This window comes from Mesoplodon bidens (genome assembly GCF_964165515.1).
Source record: "Mesoplodon bidens genome assembly, chromosome: 1".
NCBI lineage: Eukaryota > Metazoa > Chordata > Mammalia > Artiodactyla > Ziphiidae > Mesoplodon > Mesoplodon bidens.
In genome coordinates this window covers 181,088,620-181,109,837 of record NC_138176.1, presented here as the reverse complement: position 1 = coordinate 181,109,837, position 21,218 = coordinate 181,088,620, and the positions used below count along the sequence as shown (strand labels likewise).

The window sequence follows — 21,218 nt, the reverse complement described above, 5'->3', positions numbered from 1 at the left end:
GAGGTCTGTGTCCTTGAACATAAAACACAAATAATCCCTGTGCTGTTAATTATTAGCAAGTCATCCCATTTGGAACATAAGGAAATAAAGTAACAGATATACCAACAGAAGATTACTAGTTAACAGGCATTGCTAGAGAAGACTATAAAAGAATTTCAGCATGATTTTCAATATTCTGCCCCCATCATCATCACCAACAACAAAATAACTAGCAACCATGAAGTGGGAGGTATCAATATTTTTAATTTTTCTACTAAATTTTACTGAATCCAGAACAATGCAGAAAAATGCATATGGAATAGGTAAGATGTTTTCTGCTTTTCTTTTGTCTTTTTCCTATAAGAAAATTCTTAAATTTGCTTTTATTCATTTGCCTTGATTTATTTATCGTACTTACTGTTCGACACAGAGGAAAAATATTTAATTGGTGAATATCATTAAATAAATGATAAACTTGTATATTTATAAGAGTACAAGAGTTTTACAAAATCATGGCAGTGCTTAATGTTACCTGTGAATGGTTCAATGGTTCCAAGAAATTGGAAGATACAAAATCTGAATTTTAGTGTTGTCTACTATAAATTATTCTCATTAACTTTATTCCTTAGTTTCTTAGTTTTCTCAAGTACAAAATTAAGATGCTTGGATACATGATTCCTAATGTCCTCTCAGTTCTAAAATTGTATAGTTTTAACTTAGACATAAACATTTACATCTAACAACGATTACTTTCCTGATTGCAGTTGAAAATATCATTTCTCATGAAGTTTATCTTGCTTTCCAGCTTCCATATTGGATTCTTCCCCATGCTCTGCAGAGATGAATTTAGTTGACCTGTAAGTTTTGCTTGTATAAATGCACTTTAAATATGCAAAGCAATGAAAATTTTAGTTAAGTAATTGAATAAAGTTGGATAGCCCTATGAGTTTTTAAAAGTGTGAAAGCAAACTAGACAATGCTAAGAAAAATTATTTATGTTGATTATCAAATTGATATTGAAGAGGTTGAACTGTTACCGCATGCCTTAGATATTAACCCCAAACTGTAGATTCCTTGTAAAGAGATGGGACAAACAAAATCAGATTTTAGAAACTGAAGAAGAATGTCTGATTGATGGCAACTATGTATGAATTCAGGAATTTTTCTCATCAATACCAATAGGATGACATTACCATATTCTCTATTCTGAATACTATTTAATCCTAGCAGCACATAATGGGAGGTAAAATGTTCTATTTTTGGTTATTTGTAGAAGGTATGTTGTTCCCTTGAATGCTGTCTTTCTTTCCCACACTTCTGAAGTTTCTAATAAGGAATTTAAAGTCGTGTGTTACAGATACTGGTTGCACACAGAAACCTGCAAAAGCATCGCTTTGGGTCAATCCATGATCAGACCTTGATCACGTTGGTAGTAGACACAGGTAGAGGTCTAATGACCAATTCTTTGCTTAAAAAAACCAAAAAACAAAAAATTACAAAAGCTATAAATACCTTCAATTATGGAGACATTGCAGTGGGTGGATGACCATAAAAGGAGGAACCACTCTTAGGGGAAATCCACTTATTTTCATTGTTAACAGATATATATATATTTATGGGGGAAGGGGACAAGAAGAAGACAGACATTTCTTCCTGGATGGCTAAAATTTCACATACTTTTTTAGCAAAAGTGATCTCCTAAACAGGTCACAACAAAACAGACAATAAAAACAAACAAAAACTAACCTTGAGAAAAAGATTGATAAGTCTGTTCCTTAAGCATTCATATGTATTTTTGTTTCAGAGCTACCATATTTTTTGCCCAGTTTGTTCAAGAAGCCACTTACAAGGAAGTAAATCAAATGGTGAAAGATGTATTGACTGTAATAGAGAAATCCACTGGCAGTGAGCAGCCTGCAGGGTGTTTAGAAAACCAGGTGAGTGAATAATAATATATTTTTTAAAAAGCACTGTGATATTTGACCAAAACTCAGCATGCAGAAGAGAAGATGCAGGGACTGCATAAGAAATAAATACATTTAAATATCTCAAGACCTGTTTTATGAAAGGAGGTTTAGGTTAATTCTGATTTGCTGGAGAGAGCAGAGGAGAAAACAATGGGTGTCTATTGTAAAGAGACAATATAAGCATGGTGACTAAGAGCTAAGGTTCTGAAATCAGAGTATCTGGATGACCATGGGCATATTACTTAACTTCATTGAGCTTTAGTTTCCTTATATATAAAGTGAGGAAAAATAATAACTTCCATTTCTAGGTTGTCATGGAGATTGATATGATAATGGTAGCAGGGGTTAATTTTTATTAAGCACACAATGTGACAGGAATTATTCTCAGGAGTGTTACATATCCATTGATAATCAAAATACTTTGTGACATGGAACATAGCATTGATGAATCAGAATCAATGTCCAGTGAGCCAAGAGACCCTGATTGGGGCTTATTGGTAGAATATCAGCTTTGCTTGCAAATATTAATTTATTAAATCTTTACCATAATCCTAGGAGATAGATGCTAATATTTCAGTTGGAGAAGGTGAGGCACAGAGAGGTTAAACAACTTTCTTAAGGGAGCCCAGAACCAGGATTTAAATTATGTCATCTGGCTCCAGAACTGACACCCTCAGTGACTTCATTATACTATACACTATAGTGAATGTGAGGTGCATAGCATAGATTAGGGTTGACAGATTTAACAAACGAACAACAACAAATTTGAATTTCAAATTCAATTCAACTTAAATTTAAATTTCAGATAAACAGTGACTACTTTTTTATTATAGGATATCCTAATGTAGCAGATTAATAAATAACAGTTATTAGTGTTTATTATTATCTCAATATAGAAAAGAATTAAGAACTTTAAAATGATTAGAGCTACCAGTTCTGGGACAAAATGCCCAGAGAATCCTCTGACATGATGGAGCCAGTGAAGTAGCCAAAAAATGATGTATCTGCAATATTGTAAAGGAGACGCCCTTTAAAGATATAAAGTACTTTACAACTCTGAAATTGATGACTTAAATAAAAATCCCTGGTAGGCATCTCTATTTTTAGCTTGACATGTGAAATAAACAAAATACATTTTATATTGCAACTTAACATCCAATGAGACATCCAAGGTGCTGTTACAGATTAGTGATTTACCATTGTAAACTTAAAGGCATGCTTTTTAGGTGGATTGGGAACTGGAAGTCTTAGTTAAGATTTCCAGGATTCTCTAAATATTAGCAGTTATAAAAGCTAAATTAAAAGTTTCCTGAAAACAACCTAAGTGTCCATCATCGGATGAATGGATAAAGAAGATGTGGCACATATATACAATGGAATATTACTCAGCCATAAAAAGAAATGAAATTGAGCTATTTGTAATGAGGTGGATAGACCTAGAGTCTGTCATACAGAGTGAAGTAAGTCAGAAAGAGAAAGATAAATATTGTATGCTAACACATATATATGGAATTTAAGAAAAATAAATGTCATGAAGAACATAGGGGTAAGACAGGAATAAAGACACAGACCTACTAGAGAATGGACTTGAGGATATAGGGAGGGGGAAGGGTAAGCTGTGACAAAGTGAAAGAGCGGCATGGACGTATATACACTACCAAACGTAAGGTAGATAGCTAGTGGGAAGCAGCCGCATAGCACAGGGAGATCAGCTCGGTGCTTTGTGACCGCCTGGAGGGGTGGGATAGGGAGGGTGGGAGGGAGACGCAAAAGGGAGGGGATATGGAAACATATGTATATGTATAACTGATTAAATTTGTTATAAAGCAAAAAATTAAAAAAAAAAAGTTTCCTGAGATGAATGAACCACACGTATTCCTCAGAGGCATTCATCAGACTAGTGGTGTCATCACCTGATTTTGGTAAAGCTAAGGCAAACAAGAAGGATTTTAAACACTTACCATGTACATTTTAAAACTTTTTTTTTTTTTTGATCTTAGTTCCCTAACCAGGGATTGAACCCAGGCCACAGCAGTGAAAGCGCCAAGTCCTAACCACTGGACTGCCAGGGAATTCCCTAAAACATTTTAGCCAAATCTATAATTAGACCCATTAAAAGTATTTGAAGCTATTTTTATTCAGTTTCAAAATATTTTGATTTTTATGTGAAAATAATATCCAATTTTATATCAGTGTCTCATAATAAGAATGCCAGATGGAGTATCTATGTCCCCCTTTTAAGATAAAATAATTTTGTCTAATAGGCATGTGTATTATTTAAGGTTGAAAACTAAATTCCATTTTCCAAACACATAAAAGAAAGCTATCCCATCAGGCTGAAACTAAATATATTGGAATTTGTAGGGGGAATTATTTTCCTAATCTACCATTCTGACTTTAAATATTAGAAAACTTTTCATGTGTTTTACAGCATTTTTAGGTAAAATTAGTTGTCTTTCATTAAAAATAAATCTTATAGGTATCTGCCTTTCTGGAAGAAATTTGCCATGAAAAGGAAATTCCTGAAAAGTATGGGCTTTCAGACTGCTGCAGCCAAAGTGGAGAGGAAAGACATGACTGTTTCCTAGCACACAAAAAGGATGTTCCAGCATCCATCCCACCTTTCCAAGTTCCAGAACCTGTCACAAGTTGTAAAGCATATGAAGAAGACAGGGAGCTATTTATGAACCGGTAAGGATCCAATTTTAAAGGTAGATAAGACCCCAGAAAGAGTGCAGTACCAAGCAGAATCTACAAATTCTGCAATTTGTGGCTGTATTCTAAAACATGGAGAAATAATGTTTGGTGTGGCATCTGCTGAGCTCCTGCCCTACGAGATTAGGTGAGAAACATTAAGTGTAACTTTGTCTCCACAGCACGTAGATAGATGGGTATAGACCACACAGGAGACCCACCAGTTTTTCCTTTAGCCTCTTAGATACACCTTGTTTTTTCTCTCTAATTTTAGCTTGCCCAAGAATATATTAGTGTGGCACAAAATGACTCCTTCCAGAGCCAAATATTTGGTGTTTTGTGTTCACCAAATTGCCTGAAAATAGGAAATGTTAGCGATCCAGGAATGTTTAAGGTATATAAGAGTGTCTAACATTTATTGAGCACTTAGGATGTTTTAAGAACACGTGCGCTTGGCATGTATGATCATATTAATGCTCACAAACAGCCTATCGTCTCCTTGTCCTCTTCCTCTTCATTCCTTTTCTTCTTCCTATTTTGCAGATGAGGAAATTGAAGCTTAGACGGTTAAGACAATTGGATGAGGGCAGACCACTAGTACATTCCCAAGCTGGGATTTGAACCCAGGTTCTCTGTTGGGGAAGCCCGTGTTTAACTCTTAATCACTTCTACCTTCCACATTGCTGCCTAATCCAGAGAAATATAGAGCCTGCCCTTAGAACATCTCTGCTATGTTGACTGCCAGCATGGATAATCTCGTCCTGAACTGATGAGAAAAAAGACTCCACCTTTCTCTTTTACTTAGTGGAGGTTTGGCCTTGTTGACCCCGAAACATAGCTGAGTAGGCTTATTGAAAAGGATATTTTCATAAGAATCATAATCAGCGTTTTTGCCTAGTTTGCTCTTATAACCTCATAATAGATTTTTCCTTTTCTTGGAGGATCTTTAGTGAGGAAAATTTTGACAGCACGTGGAAAAAAATATGACTATTTTCCGAATCTTTAAACAATTCCAGAGTCCAGTTCCAAGCAGTAGCAGTCCTATTTTAATGTGTTTGTAAATCTTACTGCTCCTTTTCATTTCACAGATACGTCTATGAGATAGCAAGAAGGCACCCCTTCCTATATGCACCTACAATTCTTTCTTTGGCTGCTCAATATGACAAAATAATTCCACCTTGCTGCAAAGCCGAAAATGCAGTTGAATGCTTCCAGACAAAGGTATTGTATTTGTGTGCATATCTGAACCAATAACTTCAATCTGGCTATGACTTACTAAAACCAAACAAAGTTAAAAATGGAAATATGCTCTGTGGGCAGAGTATCATTTTCAAAATAGAGCCCTCAGCACTCTGCTCTTCTTTGGGCTAAAAACACTGGGTTTGCTCTTTTTTTATTCATTCCTTTATCCATTCATTCAGCCAACAATCATTTTATTGTTAAGGAAGTGAGTTTGGTGAGATAAAGAAAGACAGAGGTAGAGGTGATAACATAAATGAAAGAGAGAAGAGTAAGAGGTGAAGGAAGCAAGTGAAAGAAGATGGAGCAGAAGGAAAAAGAGCAGAAGAGAAAAAAAGGTGAACGAGAAGCATGATAAGTGCTTTATATTTATTATTTCTTTTAAACCTTAGAACAAATTCGAGGTGTAAATCTTGTTGTCATTTAACAAAGAAGGAAACTTAGGTTTAGAGACGCAAATAGTTTTCTTAGGTTTTGGAGAGCTGGAACAACATCCACGATTAATTACTTGCTGCCTGAAGTCCTGTAACAAAATTCCTAAGAACTGTGACTATTCCCAGACTGTCAGGCTGTGATGCAATCTTACATTTTGTTACTGAGAAGACATTTAAGAAATTATCAGGCTTCAATTTGTTCAAAATTACAGTTGTTTATTCATTATCTCAAGTATGAAAGTTACAAGGGTTTCTGTTTCAAGATATTTTTAATAAATCAACCTGGCATAGATGTATATAAACCCATCTAAAAGAAAGAATGAATAAAGTTCTGCAAAGATATATTGCATTTATGTTTTAGCAAAAATTCTTATAGTTTCATGTTTTAGTTGTATCTGTTGTTTTTCTAATCATTAGAGCCTATAAAGGGAAATACATCCTTTCTTGACACCTCATTTTTCTATCTAGGCAGCATCAATTACAAAAGAATTAAGAGAAAGCAGCTTGTTAAATCAACACATATGTGCAGTAATGAGAAAGTTTGGATCCCGAACCTTCCGAGCCATGTAAGTTTAAGCTCTATCTAGGGAAGAAGGTGAGATCTGCAAAACTCCCATTTTGCAGTTTGAGTCCATTTTTCACATTGTTACTGTTGTAGGGAATGAAGCTTCCTTTGATGAGAGCTAATGTGATTAGAATCATGAAATCCTAGGATTGGGAGGAACAGATCAGTCTGCTGTTTAACACTTATTAAAGTCTACATGAGATAACACTTGAGAAGACTTTGGAGATTTATGCTTTTTACCTATTCTTCTAGATACTCAAGTTCTGGACTGCAATCAATTTACACCTCATAATTATACTACACTTTTTTTTTAGAGAAGTATTACCTTTTATTATTTTTTATGCATTAGTTCATTGAGATATATGCTTTTTGATGTGTGTTATGGTCTAAAAGAAGTGCTCAAAAATTCCAGTTGTTTCTCTTTTCATTTGTGCTTGTTTGTATGCTTTATATCTGCAAGAAATTTTAAGGTTCTGTGGTAACAAGTTTGCCTTCTTCCCAGTACCCGACACAATGGTTTTGATCTATGATCTCCATATGTTATTAAACTGTTTTTTTTTTAAGTTGATGGAATGATCTTAAGCAGATATACCACATTTTCCTAGATTCTCTACAAGGTAGATTAGCCTTCTCTAAGTATCATTTAAAATTTCTGGCTTAACAAGAAATTCTTTACATTAACTCTGCTTCCTAATCTGCTATAAAAGTCCATTGTGTCAATTGTTGCTTTTTATGAAAATATTCACTTGAGGCAATAATATTAGAATCCATTGTCCAGAGGAAAACAAAATAGTCATTTCTGAAGAACTGGCATTTATTTTCCTAACTGATGAAAGCATGTAACTCACTGAAGTCTTTTCTTGTCCCAGCTGCTAAAAAGCTCAGAAGCAAATTTGGAGTTTTTCAACTGACTGCATTAACTCTTACACTTAGCATATTTGCCTTTTCTCTTTTCCCTTGATTCTATCTATCTATCTATCTATCTATGTATCTAATCTATCATTTATCTACCTTTCATCTATCTAATTTATCTCTATCTCATCTATCTTTGTTGTTAGGATGAGAGGAATATTAAACAACAACAACAACAACAAAAGCCCAAACAATTGAATCAGGTAGTTCAACCTCTTCATTTTTACACCTGAGTAACCTGAGGTCCAGACAGATTAAAGCAGTTTATCCAAGACCACACTACTTGTCATGAGAACAAAGTTTTTCTAGATCCTTTTCATGATTTTTCTTTCTTTTTTTTTCCATTTTATTTTATTTATTTATTTTTATACAGCTGGTGATCCTTGTCATAATTTATTTCCATTACACCTACTTGTCTGCTATGTCAGTGATCTCTAATTGTCGGTGTCCTGACAACTGAGGATTTGAGGTCAAGTATAGGAATCAGAATTACCAGTAGTTTAGAGCTCCACTAGCCAGTACGGCAGCCACTAGCCACACGAAGCTCCTGAGCATTTGAAATGTGGCTACTGCAAATGAGGAACTGCGTTCTAAGTGTAAAACCTGATTTCAAAGACTTAGTATGAAAAAGAAAATATATAATATCTCATTAATAGGTTTTAATGTTATAAACAACAAGGACCTACTGTATAACACAGGAAACTATATTCAATATCTTGTAATAACCTATAATGTAAAAGAATCTGAAAAAGAATATATATATATATATATTCAGTTATATAATATATATATATATATATATATATATATATATATATATATATATATATATATATATATAAAACTGAATCACTTTGCTGCACACCTGAAACTAACACAACACTGTAAATTAACTATACTTCAATAAAAAATGGTTAAAAAATAAGTTTTAATGTTGATTACATATTGAAATGATATTATTTTTGATATATTGGGTTAAAAAACATATTATTAAAGTAAATTTAACCTGTTTCTTTTTACATTTTAATATGGTTACTAGGAAATTTTAAATTACATAACTGGTTTAAAGTATTCTTCAACTTTTATGCTGAAACATTTCTAGCCTAGAAAAACATCTGACCTGCTAATTGAAGAGTATTAAGCTCATGCATTTAAAGTTTATTTATTTGTTTGCTTGTTAAATGACACATTTAAAAATATTGTACATAGTGAAGACAGATTAAAGTTTTTAGTCAGGATTTAGTTCCAAGACTGACTGATTCTTCTTGGAAGAGGTCAGATTATGCTTTAACCATCCTCCAACCCTATTAGAAACTTAAAGATTGATTCATGATCTGCTTTAGTTAAATTTATCTTAGTAATACAATGTAAGTTAAGATTTTATTATAATGACATTATTTATCATTTGCTATCCATAAGTAATTAAATTTAAATGCTCTCAATTTAAAAAGAAAATCCGTCTTTATCAGTAGCAGCAACAATACTAGTTGCTCTAGGCCACAGTGGTCTCACCAAGACATCTCTTAAAATTTACATGAACTATGCAGAAGAAATAAGAATTTTTGTTTCTTACTTCCTTTTTGGGTCACACTACATGTCTTGGTATGATGACACATTTGAGTGCTTAGTCTGCTCCACTTTCTTGTCCCGTTGATATGCACATATGCATCCTTCCCTATATTCTAAGATGTATTTTTTTCTCCCAAGTAAAGGAATGATTATTGTTCCCATAGAATTTTCCATTTCTTAATTGTTTATCCTTTTTAATTTTTTCCCACCCTCTCGCAGCAATGATCCCCAATACTCAGCATCAGGGTTGAACAGCAAAAAGATAGATATCATTAAAATTCACAGGAAAGGTTTTAGGAAAAGATAAATCACTTCTAAGCCTTCTGTAGGGCCAGATCACAGTTTATAGAGCCACTGTCTTGAAAGACTGGGCTAGAATTAAGAAGACATAACACTTTTCCTTTTCTTTTTAAACAAGAACATATTGGTCTTTTATCCTTGGAGCTGTAGCTATACTAATACTCTATAAATGTTATTTAAGTTTTCTTAACATCTGTATTGTGGAGTATAATTGCTTTACAATGTTGTGTCAGTTTCTGCTGTATAACAAAGTGAATCAGCTATATGTATACATATATCCCCATATCTCTTGCCTCTTGCGTTTCCCTCCCACCCTCCCTATCCCACCCCTCTAGGTGGTCACAAAGCACCGAGCTGATCTCCCTGTGCTATGCGGCTGCTTCCCACTAGCTATCTATTGTACATTTGGTAGCGTATATATGTCCATGCCACTCTCTCACTTCGTCTCAGCTTACCTTTCCCCCTCCCATGTCCACAAGTCCATTCCCTGTGTCTGCGTCTTTATTCCTGTCGTTATTTAATTTTGATAGATAACCAAGATTGATTTCTTATTCTTTTTTTCCCCTTAGAACTGTTACTAAACTGAGTCAAAAGTTTCCCAAAGCTAATTTTACTGAAATTCAGAAACTGGTTGTGGATGTGGCCCACGTACACAAGGAATGCTGCAGAGGAAATGTGCTGGAGTGTCTGCAGGATGGGGTGAAGAGTCTTGCCTCCTATAAAAGAGATATTTCCACTCCCTTTTCTTTATTTTGCTCTCATTCTAAATGGGAGAAGGGTGTCTGCCGTGAGTTGGTCATAGAATGTGGAAACTAGCTGACTGAGTGAAGTTACAGACTTCTTAATAGTAAAACTTGAATCTCTTTTGTTGACTCTGCTTTTCACTTAAGGGATGCGCCCCTCTTCCTAGACCAGTGTCCATTCATTCTTACTTCTAAAGGAGATGGTAACCTCTCTGGAGGTCTCCACACAGAATTTGGGGGGGGGGGAAACTCTATTTTTAATATATTGCTTTTTCACCCATTTGTGTTTTCATTTGATAAATAAATATTGAATACTTTCTATGTGCTAGCCACTGTGGGGCATACCTGTTAGGAAGGCATAAGCTGGTTTCAAGAAATGTATAGTTTGATAAGAGAGATAAGACATGTGACCTCATTGGGGTTACAGACTGTCTTTGGTTTACTGTTATTTCCATAGGCCATCAGCACCATGCCTGGCACATGGAAGGCACTCTATATTATATACATAGAGCTATTACATGAATACAACAAAATAATAAAAGAAACATAAAAAATAACACAAGATATTATTCTATACGGCAAAAAGCTAGCCATCATGGAGAGGTGTGAATAAGGGCTCTAGGAGAATTAAAAACCAAAAACAAATACCCCAAAAACAGAATCCTCAAGCATGCCATAGTCAGTTGCGATTTAAGCAGTGTGGCATTGGTCTATTTCGGGCCACCCTAGGCTTCCTAGATGTTGGAGGCCTGTCTATCCCCAAATTATTCCCTCTCTGGTCCCCTGTGATACACCTTCTTCTTCAAGGAGGCTTAGAATCATTGCTCCTAGATATTTCGGTGGCTTGAAACCAGGGCTGGAATATGGTTTCCAGAAGGTTGAATGTGAGGGTAGAATGCTCCTTTCAGCCAGTCCACGGCAATTTGGCTGAGATACACTTGAAAACCAATAAGAAGCCAAGGCTGTAGGGGAGACCTGAGGGTGAGTCTTTGGGCCCAGGCAGAGAATCCTGGTGTCAGTAGTTGGGGCTGCCTCCAAGACAAATTTTCCTATATCATTTATTTTTCCTTTTAGAAGCATTTACCTTCATATTAGGATGGTAATAAGAATGAGTTTATTTTTCTTTGATATAAGTTGCATCAGTTTTAGTTGACTATTTTACTAATTTGTATACTCATTTTTTAAAGTTTATTTTTTTCAATTTTTGGATTTCAAACCACCCTTCTCCATTAAAGTGAAAAAAATAATTTAAAAGTATGGTATATAAATTGGATTTTAATGGCTGAATAATGGGTTCTAATTGTTCCTGGTGAGAATGCATAGAATTTTCAGTCCTTTGACAAGTACGTTTAAGCTCGGCTTCTTTCTGGCCACTTACGTGCATTTCATTATCTATAGACTGCCCTCTGGAGGTCATAATCGGTTACTGCAGGGTTATATAAACAGCAAATGTTTACTACCAAATTTCAATACTAATAGAAAGATATGCATCAACGTGCATGTCATTTGGTTTGAGGAGTACATTTTTCTTTTGTTTTTAAAAGCTTGCTATTAGAATAAAATAGTAGATTTTAGTTGACAACTATGAAAAGAAGAATTGAACAAACAAGGCTAGGTGGAAAGGAGTGAGGAAAGGTAGAGTAGGGAGAAAGCACTAAAATGGGAGACAAGGTAAATGTCTTCTTCCTTCCTTCTTTCCTTCCTAGGACTGGCCATGAGGTCCTGAATTAAAGAATAAATGTTTAAAACTTAGACTTTATTTTTCTATTACAGGAAAAAATTATGTCCTACATATGTTCTCAGCAAGATATTCTGTCAAGCAAAATAGCAGAATGCTGCAAATTACCCACCACACTTGAACTTGGTCATTGCATAATTCATGCAGAAAATGATGACAAACCTGAAGGCTTATCTCCAACTCTAAATAGGTTTTTAGGAGAGACAGATTTCAACCAACTTTCTTCAAGGGAAAAAGATCTCTACATGGCAAGGTAACACACTCTGTAAATGTATGTTCACACAAGTAAAAATTATGATGTGACTGACAGCTTTGTGTTGTTGAAAGGGTTTCTGAACTCAGTATATGAGGATAATGCTAGAATGTTCTAAGCCAAAATATAGTTGGAGGAAATAACTAGGAAATAAGGAATAGGGTCTATCTTATACTGATGAGACTTTCACCGCTGCTGTTATTAACTGGCTTGCTTATGAGGATGCATTTTTTTTGTATCAGTTTCTCTGGAATCAGAAGCATTGTCATCCCTGTATGGATTACTCATGTAAAGACTACCATTGAACTTCCGAATAGGATATGGATATTTTTGTAATAAGAAGGGCTCATAATTAAGAATGTGCTTTTTCACTGTGCATGTTTTAAAAACTTTTCCCCCCAAATATAACTTAATAGATAATGCTAGATAGAAGGGCTTTCACTGTAGCAGTTTATTTGCTATTTATTGAATACATGTTTTATTTTTTTAAGGAAGTGAAAAGACATTTAGAGACATTTGCAGTATGGTAGTTGTAATTGACAAGACATATTCTCATTCTATTTGCCTTTAAGGGGAGCAAGCAGTTAACACATTTTCCTTTATTGTACAGTGTGTATCAGTGGGCACTATTAGAGGAGGGATTTGTGCAGCTCTTAGGACACTATACTTAGTGATCTCCAAAGGTCCTTCTAAATTTGAGTCTGCTTTTAATGTAGTAATGAAAAGAATGGTGCAATTTTCTTTTTAATATTCCTGGAGGATATTACTCTATTGTTGATTAAAATTAGACATGCACACATTGTTTGCACCGCTAAATTAAATTATGCAAACAAGAACAAACTCCAGATTTCAGAAACCCATAATGACATTATTGGAGGAAGAACTAATATGACCTATTTCTACAACCTGGGAATACAATTAGTAAATTCAAGAATTCTCTTTAAATTTACCCATTCATACATTCTGAAGCTAATTGTTTATTTAATAGAAGCATTCTTCAATTGGAATGGTTCTTTGCAGTAGAAATTTTCTCAGCCAAGAATGATCTTCCCCCAGACACTTTGTGTGGCTTCCTTCACCCAGGTTTTTCTCCTGAAAGAGCTACTCAAAGAGACTTTTCTTGACCACACACTCTAAATTGTCACCCGTTTCCTTCTTGTCTTTCTTCCTTTATTTCTATTCATTGATTTATCACTGCCTAAGATTGGATGACCTATTTCTTATTGGTTTCTGTCTCCCTATAATGCCTGCTTTTGAGAGGTCAGACATTTTATCTTATACATTATTGAATCCTTACTACTTAAAGAAATTGTTTGCACAGACTTGGCAGTGGAAAAATATTTGTTGTATGGATAGATTTCACGTCCATAATTGAAAGTGAATAGTGCAAAAGAAAACAGAATACCATTTTAGAACAATTTGAGGGATTATAATTTTTATTAATAGCTTTGCCATGAATATAGTTGAAATAATATTTGATTTCTAGGTTTAGTTATTTGCATTTTAACTTCTGCATGCCATATAACACAGGTATAATTTGTCTCTTAATTCCAATAACATGATTTTTTTCACACATTTCAGATTTACTTATGAATATTCAAGAAGACATACTAAGCTTGCTGTCCCAATAATTCTAAGAGTTGCTAAAGGATATCAGGAGTTATTGGAGAAATGTTCCCAGTCTGAAAACCCTCCTGAATGCCAGGATAAAGGGGTAAAATGCTCTAGTTTTTTAAGGAAAATCTGGAAAACTAGATGGATATCATGCATTAAAAGTGCTGTTTGTTTGAAAGCATCTAACTGCTAATGAGCAGTTAGTTAGTTATGTCTACTAACTAGCTATCTAGCTATTAAGTAGTGATTAACTAGTAGTCAACAAATATTGGCTTATTTTAGAAATAAGAATGTTTTAACCAAAACTTCTTTGATGCACAGAATAAAAATAATATTCATTTTTGAATAGCTCCACTCCAGAAAGGCAAGAATCTTGTACAGAAAGAATTGTAACTTTTTACCCAAAGTTTGAGTTCTGCCATCAAATAACTTGGTGATTCACAAAGTTTTAAACTTAATCTCCCTAAAGTTCATTTGCCTTAATTCTCACAATTCATCTTTAATATTAAAAAACCCTCTAAAAGTGGTTTCTCTAAGATTGGTATCATAATAGAATAAACTATTACTGGCCAATTTTTACATACAAAGTTATGTGTGCAGAAAGAGAAAAAAATGTATGTAATAATGCTTGTATTTTCAGGAAGAAGAGTTAGAGAAATATATCCAGGAGAGCCAAGCGCTGGCAAAGCGAAGCTGCGGCCTCTTCCAGAAATTAGGAGAATATTACTTACAAAATGCGTATGCTCTTTTAAACAGTATTTTGAGTGATTTAAGATAATTAACTAGTGAGGGAAAGACCCATCTAAATTAATCACCCATGGCTACCCTAATTCCAGCCCCTATGTTGGACTGGAGGTCTTTTAATCTGATCACCCAGTTTCCAGTTCCAGAAGGTGGCCTTCCCCAGTTCTCTCTCTTTAGGAGCAACAGATGGCCTGTGAAGCCTGATCTGTGGTACTGGCTTTGGGTTCCCCAAAGCATGCAGATTTTTGCAGTAAAGATACCCATTCTATCATAGCCTGTCATAGTTAAAGCACCAAAAGATCAAAGTGCATATCGAGGAAACTTCTGAGGTTGGGAATAGGAGTCAGCCTGCTGCCCAGCGTTTATTTTCCCATTGTGATCTGTTGGTGTAAGAAGAGGGGAGGGAATGCTTATCAGAGTAAATGCACCTCCAGCGTCAGTCCAGGTACCATGTGGGTGAAACAAATGAGCTGATTTCATGTCCCCTGATGCCAAAAGAGGGTCTTTGAGAAGGAATGAGGGTCCAGAGACTCCTGAAGGACTCAGCAAGATTTGGTGAAAAATGCTTCTTCCAGGTTTCTTGTTGCTTACACAAAGAAGGCCCCTCAGCTGACCCCAGCTGAGCTGATGACCTTGACCAGGAAAATGGCGACCGCGGGAGCCACTTGTTGCCATCTCAGTGAGGACAAACAATTGGCCTGTGGTGAGGGAGCGGTGAGTGTTTTGTTTAGTCCCATCCTGTTTCTGCCCTGTTGGGCTTGAAATAGTCTTATAATTCCCATTTAGGGGAAATGGGAAAAACCAGTGTGGAGATGGCTTTCCTGGACTTGTTGGATTAGTTGCAGTTGAAGGGGTGTAAGAACTCGGCTCTGAATGGTTGGCATGTGGGCAAGCTTCCTGTCCTTCTAGAATGGCTGGTAGAAGTGCAGTGCGTCTATTCAACAAACAAGCAAGCGTTATATACAGGGGAGACAGAAAGACTGACACGTCACTCAGTTCATGATTTCACCAAATACCTACTTTAATGTTAAAACAGAAAAAGCTTCAACTTTGACAGATTAAAATATGCTATTTTGTTTTTAGCCATACCTATGTTTTTGTCTTTTATAGTTTAATTTTTTATGATGATATTAGGGACAATTTATTCCCTTTGACAGGGTGCAGGGTACAGAACATGTAGGTCCCATGTTCTGAATAGTAAAATGACTTTCCAGTTGGTAATGCCAAAAATCTTTACTTCTTAATGTCACTAGTGTCATACATATGATTACAGGTTGAATTTTTTTATTATTTTTTCCCTTGAAGTCACAAATGTGAATTAAATTGTGTATCTTTTTTTTTTTCACTTTTCCTCTTTTTGATGATGGGGAGTCATTTGCTAGTCAGTCTTCATGTCCTGGAATTTTTTGTCAAAGGTTAGAAGTGAAAAGAAACTTTCCTGTGATTAAGCATCATCTTTGTCATTTATTGAATCCCACATGTTGGGAGGATGCAGGGGCACAGGATGGCGTAATGGTTCAGGAGTATAGGTTCTGGGGGCCTCCTGCCTACATTCCCATCCCACTGTCACCACTTGTGAGTCTTGTCACTCTGGGAAAGCTAGTTATCTCACTAAGCTTGAGAATTTTCATCTGACATTTGAGAATAAAGTTAGGATGGCTGTCTTAAATGAGGTAATCGTGTGACTCACTCAGTACTAGCCTGATACATAGTATGCCCACAAAATATGTTGGCCCTTGTTACAAGTTATTATTAGGTGTTTAAGAAATATCTCTGAAGTGTGGAATGTAGGCGAATTCTACATTAGGAAAGCCTTAAGGACACACAGACTCACACACAGACACATACACACACATCTTATTTCTTTACAATTAGGACTACATATTAGCTGTACATATGTATGTATGTACATATGTGAAAGGGTTAGGTTTGTGTTATTCTTACCTTCAGAAAGTGATTCTCTGAATCCCAAAAATAAAATGGAAAGCTCAACTAAATATACATGGAAAATGTAGGCCATGTATTGATTTCAGAGACTTTTCCCCTTCAGAAGTATGTATGTAACTAAAAATGTGTTTCAAATCGCTGGCACAAATAGCTAAAGTGGCTCTCTTCAACATCACTTGTGGAACATTGGTCACTAAATGCTGAAGTTTATCCCAAACAAATGGGTAAATAAGAATCTACAATTTAGCAGCACATGATCCCTACACAGACAGCAAATTTTCCTGTAAATTAATTATAAGTTACTGGACATTAAACACTATTGCAACAATTTTGCTGAATCAATTCTATGGCTGATGCTCCATCTCCTTGCTTTCTTCTTTCTCATTCTCCTAATTAGGCTGACCTTATTATTGGACTGTTATGCATCAGACATGAAGAGACTCCTGTAAACCCTGGGGTTGGCCAGTGCTGCACTTCTTCATACGCCAACAGGAGGCCATGTTTCAGCAGCTTGGTGGTGGATGAGACATACATTTCTCCGCCATTCTCTGATGACAAGTTCATCTTCCATAAGGATCTGTGCCAAGCTCAGGGTGTAGCACTGCAAACAATGAAGCAACAGTAAGAAATGGGTATTTGCTAGCATGGAGAAGACTGACAACACTAAATAGTGATTGAGATTTCTACTTCATACACCCAACACCCTTGGGCTCACCAGGAGAAAATTATTACTCCAAAGCACTTAAAGTGACCTTCAGAATAGTCTTGTCTCAGAGTCTTCATAGCCTCTAGTCTGGAAAAATTCACTGGGGCAGATAATTTCCTGTTTGTAAAAATAGTCTCCTTTTAAACTATTGTTGTGGTGCATCTTGGGATCGAGGGAAAAAGGGCAATCTATTTCAGGTAATTAGGATATATCTTTGCCATAAGTCTTGGGTACTTCCATTCCAAGCACTGAATAAACACCTTTGAATTTTTTTCCATACTGTTTACTCTTTGAAGAGAATAATCATAACATTTGATTCAACCATGCAATATGGGTGTTATGAAGTGGAATACATATTTCAGTTCATTGTGGGAGGCATTCTGTAATGATGATAGTAATGCAAGTCAGTGTAACTCATGTTCTCCAAATTCCCATGCATTTTCATACTCCCATACTTTGTAAAAGGTCTTCCTTCTTTTTGGAAAACTTGTTCATCCCTTTTTTCTCTGTCACAATCTGAGGCATGTTTCTAGGTACAGTAAGAATGCCGCCTGGCAAGCCTCCCCTATTCCCTGGGTCAACATTAATTCCATCCTGAATGTATTACCAGATGAGTATTACAGGCAATTAGGACAGATGGTGCTCAGGTTAGGGGTGTGATAATGTGAATGACAAGGGTTTGGAAGTTGGAGCCTTTGAGTATGGATAAGACATATTTTAGAAGAGAGAACTGGAAAGAATATTTTAGGCAAATAAGAAAAAGACCATTTCACTACATATAAGTAAGGTGGAACTGTGAAATAGTGTTTCATCTATAACCTGCACAAGTCCAGACCAATGGAACATTTAGCATGTTTCTCGCCTCAGTCTTTCTAATAAAGTATTAGCCAAGATATATGTGGCGAGTCTGGTGATGGGTTAATGGAATGAGGGTTTAGGGTAAGGGTTGCCAGAGCTCTGAAAGTTCTCTCCTAGGAAGGCTTTAGAAAAATACCATTGCATAGAAGACTTCTCTTTTATATTGTTTTGTTTTAAATCATAGGTTTCTCATTAACCTTGTGAAGCAAAAGCCACAAATCACAGAGGAACAACTTGAGGCCGTCATTGCAGATTTCTCTGGCCTCCTGGAAAAGTGTTGCCAAGGCCAAGGGCAGGAAGTCTGCTTTGAGGAAGAGGTATGTGCAGCTCACGTTTACACTCAGAATACTTGGTATGGAATTTTTTGTAACGAATAATGAAAAGAGTATCCCACTAATTTATAATTTTAAAATAATGCCAGAAATATTAATTTAGAAATAGATTGAAGGACTTTATAATATTTAAAAATAATCACAATTTTCTCACTAAATATTAAGAGAAGTGTAATTTTAGAGTATATTATGAGAATTAGTAATTTTGATTTATTTTCTAGTGGAGAAAACTGTAAAGTGAATATATAATTAAATGATGATAATTTAGACAGCTTCTGGCTTACAATTTATCATTTGAGCTAAATGGATTAAAAGGATTTAATAGCAAATTAATTGTGCACATGGGATATTGGGGGAATATTTATAGAAAGTATATTCAACTCAGGAGCAAGCCTTTGAATATTAACAGAGTAGTAATTAGGTATTATCTTAATCTAATTATTTAGCAATTTTAGCTGGATTTGTAAATTGACTACATTTTGCAAGCCTCTAGTTTGTATTACTAAATATATTTGAATACAGCGTCACTATATTTTTAAAAGATATTCTATAATTCAGCCTTTTTGCCAATTTTATTTGATTATCTCATGATGTAGAAGTTTAGATGTTTTGTTATTTGATAATATTTAGAAATGTTGAGTTTTTCAATAGATAATATAATTACATGGGTTTGAGTGTGTGTACTTATTAGTATGTGTATGTTTTTGGTAGGAGAGGGTGGGACACAGATAACGAAATGAGATAAAACAAAACTGATAAAATAGATTTTATGTAAACCATTTCTGATAAATATGATACAAAAAGATTAATGTCCTCTGTTTTGAGAACATGCTCATTTACATGCAGAGAACATTAACAAATAGTAGCATAGCAGTATTTTCTCTGCAAACCGTTTAATTTCTGTGACTGATATGTAGAGAAAGGGGAGAGATGGGATGAGGCTTTATAAGAGTTTGGAGATTGGTATAGGAAAAACAATACCTCCTGTTGATAAGAGTGGAGTTGTTTTCCTTCTGCCTTCTATTGTCCTAGCTTGTTGACATCAGAGTTGTATATCTTTATTTTTAACTTGGTTAATCTATAAAGCAATGAATTCACCCCTAGCTAGTGGAGAGTTAACTGTACAACTGGCACAGTGGTCTACTTTTTTATCTGATGATTCTTATTGACTGATTTATTTTATTTTTATTTATTTCTTTTTTTAATTGAAGTAGAGTGGATGTACAATATTATATGTTACAGGTCTATAATATAGTGATTCACAATTTTTTAAAGATTATACTCCATTTATGGTTATTATAAAATATGGCCTGCATTCTCTGTTGTACAATATATCCTTGTAGCTTATTTTATACCTAATAGTTTGTACCTCTTGCTCCCTTACCTCTATATTACCCCTCCCCCCTTCCCTCTCCCCACTGGTATCCACTAGTTTGTTCTCTATATCTGTGAGTCTGCTTCTTTTTTTTTTATATTCACTAGTTTGTTGATGATTCTTTTTAATTTGCAGGGTCCAGCACTGATTTCAAAAACTCGTGCTGCTTTGGGAGTTTAAATTACTTCAGGTAACAAAAAATTCAGATAAGGTTAACTATAATGTTGATTCTCCCCAAATATTGATCCATTGTTAAATACATCCTAAGAGCTAACATTAAATACTTTTCTTAAAAATAAATGCAATTCAGTAAAAAAAAAAAAAAAACTTATTTAAAAACCCTGGAACAAAATAATGCCCACAATGTTAAATTAGTGATTCAACTAACTCAAAATTCTTTAAGGTTATTTCAAAGGCTTCAGAGAATGTCATTAGAAGACCTTCTTATCAGTTTATCTGATATAGATCTGATATATGTATATATATGATATAAAATAATAAAACCAGTTACATCCTGCATCTATTAATTTAATTAGTACTTATATTTTTGTTCTTGTTACAGGGGGAAGAGAAAAGAGCAAAAGTCTTTATTGTTTGGTGTGAACTTTTCCCTTTAATTCTAACTGATTTGTGCTTTTTGTGAATTAAAGAAATGATGAAGACTTTTATGTGAAATTTCCCTATCATAAAAATAAAATATCTCCAAATGTTTCTTTTTTCCTAGCCTGCTTATTTATGAACACTTATAAGTAATTTCTTTAAATAGTTTTGTATACCATTGTCTGAAGCAGACTCTGGTCACAAAGCACTGAATATTGGTTATTGTAGGAGATTAAAGCCCCTCAAGGATAGATTTACGACACTGAAGGCTATATTACGTGGTGAACAAAAAACATGTTCCCAAGTGAAGCACTTTTTGGTGCTTCTAGGGCACACTGTTCATTAAATGATCATTTAAGTATTCTAACAGATAAGTTGGAGATGAGAAAAGAAATTATTGTTTTTATAGGATCCATCAAGAATGATGTTACTCAAAATTTAACAACTACTTTTTTCTTAGTCTTGTTCATAAACCTTTTAAAACATAAATGTTAACTGTACTATAGTTATTTTGATTGAATATAATTAACATTTTCAGAAATTATTATTATTTTTTGTTCTACAAGTACTTATTGAGCATTCATTGTGTCCCAGGTCCTGTTCTGGGTGCAGTCACTGTCCTCTAGTTGCTTCAGTAAAGAAGGAAGCA

At 34.8% G+C, this 21,218-nt stretch overlaps 1 protein-coding gene across 1 annotated transcript; it reads left to right on the top strand.

The window, feature by feature from the left end:
• Window positions 1–217: 217 nt before the first annotated feature.
• On the top strand, window positions 218–20,466 carry AFP (alpha fetoprotein; the record flags this gene model as incomplete). Its single annotated transcript, XM_081231169.1, has 14 exons — window positions 218–302; window positions 785–836; window positions 1,784–1,916; window positions 4,426–4,637; window positions 5,729–5,861; window positions 6,782–6,879; window positions 10,229–10,358; window positions 12,176–12,393; window positions 13,975–14,107; window positions 14,648–14,745; window positions 15,327–15,465; window positions 17,096–17,319; window positions 18,447–18,579; window positions 20,105–20,466. 14 exons carry the CDS (start codon window positions 218–220, stop codon window positions 20,147–20,149), a joined length of 1,833 nt encoding a protein of 610 aa, XP_081087295.1. The 3' UTR covers window positions 20,150–20,466.
• Between the last annotated feature and the right edge of the window lie 752 nt (window positions 20,467–21,218).